The sequence below is a fragment of the Oryzias latipes genome, chromosome 16 (genome assembly GCF_053564925.1).
Source record: "Oryzias latipes strain Hd-rR chromosome 16, Olatipes_Hd-rR_3.1".
NCBI lineage: Eukaryota > Metazoa > Chordata > Actinopteri > Beloniformes > Adrianichthyidae > Oryzias > Oryzias latipes.
In genome coordinates this window covers 32,799,478-32,808,201 of record NC_136252.1, presented here as the reverse complement: position 1 = coordinate 32,808,201, position 8,724 = coordinate 32,799,478, and the positions used below count along the sequence as shown (strand labels likewise).

Here is an 8,724-nt window from a genome sequence, read left to right as displayed (position 1 = left end):
AAAACAGCGATCCAAACCGAACAAACAAGAATAAAGTACTAAAAACTGAAAATCTGGTTAGAATCCTGGGACCTTCTTTGTGTGTGGAGTTTGCATCTTCTCCCCATGCATGCGGGACATTTCTCCAGGAACTTTGCTTCCCCTCACCGTCCAGAAGCGTGTTTCATAGGTCAAGTAATTGGTTACTCCAAGGTGTGAGTGGGAGTAGTTGTGTGCCCTGTGACAGACTGACACCCCATGACCCCAAAATGGATATAAAAAATGGATGGTTGGAAGGAAATGATGAACTCACCATTCTCAACATTTTCCTGTGTTGGAAAAATGTAGTTTTTTTTTTTTTTAATAATTGAAAGCATTTTTACGATTTTTTGTTTTTAATAGAAATTAAGTTCCGTTACATTGATACAAATGATCAATAAAGTTTTTCAAAACAGCTTTTGAATTTGTTATAATGTCATCTTTTATTTACATTCACAGTCCTTGTTGGTGACACACACACTGCATCCCACTCATCGCTACATGAACTGTCACTCTCGGCCGGCCTTCAGCTTCTCCTCCACTGTGTGGTCGCCCCTCGAACCCCCCATGCATGCCGGACTCTTTGCCAGGGCGGGGCTGCTCTCCCACTGCTCAGGAGTCTTTGCCTGGATGGCCAGAGCGTGCACGCGGCTGCTGAGCTCCTCCTTCAGGGCATCGTTAACCAGGCGGTGGCGCTGAATCAGAGGCAGGCCCTGGAACTGAGAGCTGACCACCAGAACGCGGAAATGGGATTCGGATCCCGGAGGAACGGCGTGCATGTGGCTTTCGTTGTGGATCTCCAAGTGGTCGGGTTTGAGGGCCTCGGTCAGTTTGGTCCGGATGGCCCGCTCCACAGGGCGGCTGGGGTCAGGGTCCATGTGCGGCCTGACGTGAGCCAAAGGCCGGGCTGCGGAGAGGCGGACTGAGGCGGGCCGGGCGGAACGCAGGACACAGGGGAGCATCGGGGCGGGACACCACCTGGTGGAGGAGTTACAGCAGAGCTCCGTCAGGCCACGATGGTAAATGAGATCAGGAGGCAAATACCTTTAACCAACTTTAAATCATCAATGTAGCTTTTATTTTAAAAAAAGAAAGAAAGAAAAAATGATCAAATTTGTCTAAATCAGGTAGATGAACTGTGATTTAAATATATATATAATTGGTTATTTATTTAAATATTTTTACACAAAAAAAAACAGTTCAAAAGAAAAGGAGTTTTAGAAGAGAAATAAAGAATAGTAAACATGGCTGGAGAATAAGTTTGATCAATTATAATTACTATTTTTCTTCAAAAGTATTTACTTAATAAAAGGAGTACTTATCTAAAAATATATGTTAAAAAAAATATTGTTTTATGAAGAAAAACTTTTCTTAAAAGCCAAATTCATTTCATATAGAAGAAAACTAATCTGCTGATTTAATTTTTCAGCTCAAGCTGTGTTTTATTTAAGAAATAATATTTGCTTAGTTTAGATATAAAGATTTGGTAAAAGTTTAGTTTCAAAGTTTTCTTAAAATAAAGGAAGGAAATAAAACGCAAAGACAAAACAGAAAAAAGGTGAAACAAACTGGAATTTGGAGCAAAACTTTGTAAAACAAAACAGATAACTTTAAAACTATTAACTTAGAATTTAACTTAAAACTTAAAATTAAGTCTGTCTTTCTATCTTATCTTCCTTAACCACACACTGAGAAATGTTTATATTTACTATACATTTTTTTTTTATCTCAGAGATGTAAACACTAACAGTTATTATGGTTATTCGACTAAGCTGAAAAATGATCTGCAGTCTTGTTTTTATTTTCCGCTTTCCTGGATGTTTCAGTTTCAAAATTTAAAACCTTTTTGTTGTTTAAAAAACAAATATAATCGTTTAAAGCATCGATCGCGGGTGAGTTTTATCAAAAACATCGATGTAAAATAGTGACAATAACTACAAAACACGAGGGCGCCAGTTTTTCTAAGGTGAGGTCATTTTGGGGGCACTGGAGCCTTAAACTCTGTTATTTTAGAGAATTATGAACGTATATACATCAAAAGCGCAACAATAGTTGCATTTAAACCGGTAAAGAAAAGCGAATTACCTTTAGACGAAGACTCCGGTCGTCTGTTAGCATGAGCTGCTAGCTTAATTTAAAACAAACCCTACGTTACGTAATGGTGTCAAAACAGAAAACAACTTCTTTACTCCTCAAACTTTAAACGCAATTCTATTATAAACATAACCGTAGATGACATCTGATCATTTTAAAATGTAATTTTATTACAAATCGTGGAGTTATTTACCTCTACAGCCTTCTTCTTTTATTGATGGTTAGCGTACCGATAACCTTTCTGCCGACTACCGCCATCTGTCGAATAGGGGTGGAACTGCAGCATACCAAGAGGCCGACACCGAGTTTTCCTGTTTACGTTAGGCATTTCAAATATTTAATTTTTTCTTACAAACTAACAAAATTATATTGAATTTTATGGAGAATAAAATGTGTTAAATGTTTGTTTCGACTGTAACAGATTCAGGTATATGGTTGCGTGGTTTTCTATGTACATGATTAATGTGAGAGTCCTATTTAAGCAGCTTACACCAGGGAAGGATGACAGACTTCAGATCATCTTTTTTGACGCATGTTGAGGCAATCCAATGTAAACGAGTTTGTTACTTTCACATCTGTAAAATAAACTGATCTTAAAGGCCCATAGACCTGCACACTTCTGGACTGGGTTACCCCATCACAGCCCCAGTTGTCGGGGTTTTGACATCTATAACCACAACCTTCTTCTCCTTCTTGTCCATCACTATGATGTCCAGTTTGTCAGGGATTCACATTTTGTCTGTCTGTCCCACAGGAAATCCCAATTAGATGCTAAAATGTTTTGATTTCTTTCACCAAATCATAACTATTAGCATCAAACATATTTCCAGTGAGGTTCTGCAGAAAAACAAGTTATGAGCCTCAGAATTCATAATTCTTCTTAGCTCATAAATAAGAAAATATTATTAAAAGAAGTCTATTATTTCTGTTGGCAGTGGATGATCTTTTGTGTAACAAAACAAAAACAATTTTAGTAATTTTTTTACTACAACAAAATAATACTTTTTTTGTTTTATCTTAGATTTCGTGTTGTTTTTTACATGACTACCGTAGTTAATTTCCTGTTTGCTTGAACTTTTTCTGTTTGTGTTCTGTGGAAAGTTTCTTATCTTTGAATTCATTTCTCTTGGCTGCCTTCTGGTACGCAGTCAGTACAATGAGTGGTTTAAAAAAGGCTGCAAAAGGCTTATTGGTTTTGCAACTAGCAGTTTTAGTAATTACTGAAAAAATAAAAAATGTTATACTTGAATTTAGAATAGAATAGGGCATTTATATCTAATCTTAACAGAAATTATAGGCTACTTCTTGGATGTTTTCATTTTGATTCAGTGATGTTTGTTTCCCCAACAAAGATCCGGTTTTGTTTGTTGTTTTTGACCCATTCCAGCCCCCCTAAGAAAAGACCTGAATGCAGGGCCGGCCCTGGTCTTCCGGGGGCCCTAAGCGAAATTTAATTTGTGGGCCCTCTAACTGATCAGCAGCACCAACAAACCGTAATGAGTTTTTTTCTTGGTAATGTTAGAGAGCAGATTGTCTTGATATTTAATGCCCCAGCCGTGGAACGGCGTTGTGACGTTCTCCTCGCTGAGTGGAGGGTGAATTGTTAAGCAATGTACGGAACTGACGGTGGTTCATTTCCATCAGCCACCTGCCTAACGCTGCCCTGCTGGTAGAAACGTGTGTCGCAGGCTATGAATGTTGAAATTTAATATTTATTCTACACATTTTTACAGCATTGGAAACAGTTAAGAATGTTTGTCTTGTTTTTCCTAATACATAAACCATGTTAAAACAAAAAATATATTACTCTGCCCCATTTTTTTACATTTTTGAAAATGCTCCAGGGAGCCACTAGGGCAGCGCTCCTGAGCCGCATGCGGCTCCTGAGCCGCAGGTTGTCGACCCCCGCACTAACCCATTAGGGGACAGCAGCGCATCATGTGTACCAGGGACGGCCATTTTCTCTCAACACAATTTTTAGAGAACATTCTAAAAATCGTTTTTGTCTTCCGGTTATTTATGACACAAGTCTCCAACTTGAACTAAAATTTAAGGGCTTCAGGGGGGGGCTGCTGGGTCGTCCACACAGTCTGGTCCTCAGGAGTTCATCCTCTATTCTTTGTGTGAATTAAACAAAACCCTTGTTGGTTTGTGAGGAAACTAAAAATTGTTTCTCTTTTAATACAAATGTTTTTGCCTGTAATTTTCAAATCCTTATAAATTTTTCTGTTATTCTTTTTACTTATTGTTCAGCGAACTTTGCATATTATGTACATACATCTCAAATAAAATTGGGAAAAAAGGAGTTGTTTGGAATGTCATTTAATGCAAATACCAGCAAGTAAAAAAACAAACTTTGAACTGAAGTCAAATTTAAGTGTTTTATTTGAGAACAACTGGATACTAAAATGTTTTTAAACTGCTTTCAGTATGAAATATATACAGTTAACCTCCAAAAACTGTTTTGGAGTGTTTCATTATGATATTTGTGAGTAGAATAGCGAAAACAATTTACATTTTGACATGTAAAGCTGGTGTTGCTGCCTGAAATCCGTGCATACCCTCAGAACGTTTCCAAAACAGATTGGATATCCGTTTCTTTGGAATGCTGCTCGTGCATCCCAAATATACCATGACAGAAGGTAAATAAATAAGTGTATATCCTGAATAATAGACAAAAACAATGCATTCATCCCTTAATGCCTATAAATATGCATCAAAAATAAATGCGCATTCTTTGGCTCCATCAACATGAAAGCAAAAACATAAAGGGAGTTTTTTTCGTGGCGTATCCTGCCTTTAATAATAATAATAATGGATTGGATTTATCTGCGCTTTTCAAGACACCCAAAGCGCTTACATTGTGTCCATTATTCATTCACTCCTCATTCATACTTGGTGATGGTAAGCTACGGTTGTAGCCACAGCTGCCCTGGGGCAGACTGACAGAGGCGTGGCTGCCATTTCGCGCCTACGGCCCCTCTGACCATCACCAGGATCATTCATGCGCATTCACACACCAGTGGAGCCACACTGGAGGCAAGGAGGGTGAAGTGTCTTGCCCAAGGACACAACGACATTTTGGCTGGTGGGAGCGGGGATCGACCGCCAACCCTTCGATCATTGGACGACCCTCTCAACCACCTGAGCCACTGTCGCCCAAAAGTGCAAAAGCAGCTGAGATAGGCTCCAGCAACCATGTGGCCCTGAAAAGGATTCAGTTGGTTCTAAAGATAGATAGACACTAAATTGATAAAAGCTTTCAACATTTTGTCATGCCTTAAATGTTTTGAAATTTTTACAAAGTATGTTTATAAGGGCATTTTTTATAGCTAAAGCAGAAATAAAGCATTAGAAGAATGTTCTGTGTAATGATGAAATCTCTTTGACTTGGTTTTATGTTTAAGTGTGACGTTACAAATGGATTAAAGGATGTACCAGTGAGTTAAACAACTGTCATGTAGTAATAAATCCAAATTAGTTTAAAAACTGAAAAAGGACATTTTGTTTGGACCTGTGTGGTGCTTTAATAGTGCAGCGGGAGTGACTGGTTCAATTCCTGACTCATTAACAGTTGCTATAAAAGCTGACTCTGCGTGAAGATCCTTCATGGACCAGAATCCCTGCTCTGACACAGATAGAGTAGTGTGGTGGCAGTGTCCCTGTGCTTCCAGTGAGAACGTGCTGGTTCAATTCCCAGTTAGAATAAGGGTCCTTAGGAAGTAGATGTCATAGTCTGACTTTAAACCTGATTGTTGATTTTTGAAACATGTGGAGCGTTTTCAGCTCAAAGTAACAAAGCAACACAGTTCTGCCGTAGACAGATTGGCACAGTGGGAGTGTCTCTGTCCTTGAAGCAGGAGAGTGCAGGTTCAAATCCTGGCTAGTTGTAACACAACTCATGCTTGGGGTGAGGAAGAGTCAGGGATGCTGGGAAGGGGTGTGGCTTCATCTTTAGTCTGGTAGGAGATCAACGACTTCTGTGCTATAAGATAGTTGATGAAGGTTGATATTAGAGCTACAGCTAACTAGTAGTGAGACAGGTACCTAGAAGACTAGAACAGACAGGAGGGCTAAACCAACTAGACTATTAATGGGGGGGGGTAGATTTTTCTAATATGTAGAAGCTGCAACTAGATCATGATTGTACCTTCACGCTACAAACACTACATGGTACTATACTTTTAGTAAATCTTGTCTTTCTCAACCTAAAGGTTGGTGCTAACTATTAGAACTATCAAAACCTAAATTGTTGCTAGCTAGTCTGTAAATAAAAGTTTTACTTACCTACACCATCTCCATCCCTCACCTGCCCACCACCTCCAGGTGTTGTTCTACCTGTATTGCATCTACAGTACGCAGACCCTCCACACATCCAAGCTGCATCCTGCATGGATCTGTCTAAATGCACATCTTCTGGGATCCTCTTCTCCTGGTCCTCCTTCCTCAGGGTGGGTGGGTGGGTGGGGGCAAAGATGTAAGCCCCCTTCCCTGGCGTCCTGACTCCTCCTAGCCGCAGCTTGAATTGTGAGGCGACTGAACACCTCGATGTTCCTGACTGGGACTTGAACCTGCACTCTCCCGCTTCAAGGACAGAAACACTCCCACTGTGCTAATCTGTCTACAGCAGAACTGTGTTGCTTTGTTCCTTTGAGCTGATGACTGTCAAGGATCGGCAAAAACCGAAAACAACAAAACTGAGACGGGGAATTGAACCAGCGCTTCTCTGCTTTGGAGAGCAAGTCAGTTCCATCGCACTATTCTGTACATCAGTTAGCACTTTGTCGATCACCATTTTTCCTCCATCTGGTGCTTTCTGGGATTTGAACCAGCACCTTCTTGCTCTACTGTCTCCTTTCATCTCCATCAGTGGAACCTTGAAGCTGAAGTTTGATTGACAGTTGACGACCTCACATCACCAGTTGCTGCTGCTTCACCGGAAGTGTTTTGTTTGTTTTTTTCCTTAAAAGAGCGTTGGTTCACATCCTGAAAGTGGATCACGGGTGGATGGAGGCTTTGGTGAAGCGTGTGATAGAAACTCGTGTGTTTACTTTGTTCTTTTTCTCCAAGCAGGAACTCTTTCTTTTGCTGATGATGCAGCCATATTACTTTTTTGATGGGAGTATAATCTTCATACGCCGTCATTAAAATCTCCGACTCCGTCTCACTAAAGTATGGCGCTCTCTATTTAATTACATTTTCTTTCTGTTAACCAGGTACGGTGCAGTTTTCTCATTTTGTCATGTTCTTTTTGTGTTACTCTACATGCTGTGGGGGGAAGGTGCTAATGAGAATGCGCACTGAGACTGCTGTGAGCTCTGGCCGAGGGGGAAAAACACAGAAAAAACTCTGGACAGCATAGTGAATTTTTGACTCAGCATCCAAGCGAGGTCTTTCATTCACTGGAACACAACGCAGAGCAGAAAAGTCCACCCAGTTACAGCAGCACCGCACCGTTACCAACCTGCTAACAGGTTATGGGCCCAGGAGACGCCTGAGACTATAAAATGTGTTTTCCACTTTTGTGAGGAAGTTGACACCGTGAGCAGACAAAAGAAGAACTATGACCTATGGGAAACCAAGTTCTTGGGTCACCTTCGACTACAATGATTGAAAGACGCCATTCTGAATGCGCCTGACCCTGATGATGACGATGAGGATCCAGCTAAAAATGCGGAGGCATGTGCTGAACTGATCCAGTTTCTGGATGACAAGAGGCTGTCGCTGGTGATGCGTGAGGCAGCAGATGATGGCCACAAGGCGCTACAGATCCGAGACACCTACCAAAATGAAGGAAAGCCTCGTATCATCAGTCTTTATACTGAACTGACTTCACTAAAAAAGCCGGCCAATGAAAGCGTGACAGAATATATAATCGGCGCTGAGACAGCGATCACGGCCTTGAGAAACGCCGGTGAAACCCTGAGCGATGGTCTGCTGATTGCCATGGTCCTGAAGGGGCTACCTGAGTCATTCCAACCATTTGCAATCCACAACACACACATCTCATCCTGTTGTGACACAACAGGATGAGACCATGTCATTTGCAGAGTTTAAAACAAAGCTACGGAGCTGTGAGGACACTGAAAAGATGCACGCGACCGCAGCAGGTGACAACGTGATGAATGCCCGCGTGCACCAGAGGGAGACCTGCCAGCCCAGGTGAGCGAGGAGCAGAGAAGGCGACAAAGGACTTTGTATGCTTCAGATGCGACCTGTAGGGACACCTGGCCAGAACCTGCCAGCGCAAACTGTGGTGCAGCTTGTGCAAAAGCAGCACGCACCGGGACAGCACCTGCAGACGCAGACAGCACCTGCAGACGCAGACAGCACCTGCAGACGCAGACAAAGCCTGCAGCGAGACAATAAACCAGGAGAAGGAGTTCGCTTTCCGAGTGAGCGAGGGAGCAGACATTAGATGGTCGACTGTGGAGCAACTTCACATATCATCACTGATCACAGGAAGTTCAGACGTTTTGATGAGAACTTCCAGGCTGGACCACACGGTGTGGTGTGGTCTGGCTGACGGCACAAAGTGTAAAGGGGTGGCGGAGCGTCGTGGTGATGCGGAGGTCTGTCTGATTGACAGCAGAGGCCAATTTAATTTGTGGG

At 41.7% G+C, this 8,724-nt stretch overlaps 1 protein-coding gene across 3 annotated transcripts; it reads right to left on the bottom strand.

The window, feature by feature from the left end:
* Positions 1–355: 355 nt before the first annotated feature.
* On the bottom strand, positions 356–2,436 carry bola1 (bolA family member 1). Of its 3 annotated transcripts, XM_078932692.1 has the most exons (3): positions 2,306–2,324; positions 2,104–2,164; positions 356–996 (listed from the first exon to the last, which is right to left on the bottom strand). In XM_078932692.1, the coding sequence occupies exon 3, from the start codon at positions 978–980 to the stop codon at positions 528–530; it is 453 nt and encodes a 150-aa protein (XP_078788818.1). In that variant the 5' UTR covers positions 981–996; positions 2,104–2,164; positions 2,306–2,324; the 3' UTR covers positions 356–527. The 3 variants fall into 3 exon arrangements, with proteins under 3 accessions (XP_078788818.1, XP_004078426.1, XP_004078427.1); XM_004078378.4 differs by lacking the exon at positions 2,104–2,164 and having other exon boundaries at positions 2,306–2,436; XM_004078379.3 differs by lacking the exon at positions 2,306–2,324 and having other exon boundaries at positions 2,104–2,298.
* Positions 2,437–8,724: the final 6,288 nt, after the last annotated feature.

Excerpts from the sequence above, each read along its gene's own strand:
- bola1 (XM_004078378.4), bottom strand. The coding sequence starts at position 980 with ATGCTCCCCTGTGTCCTGCGTTCCGCCCGGCCCGCCTCAGTCCGCCTC.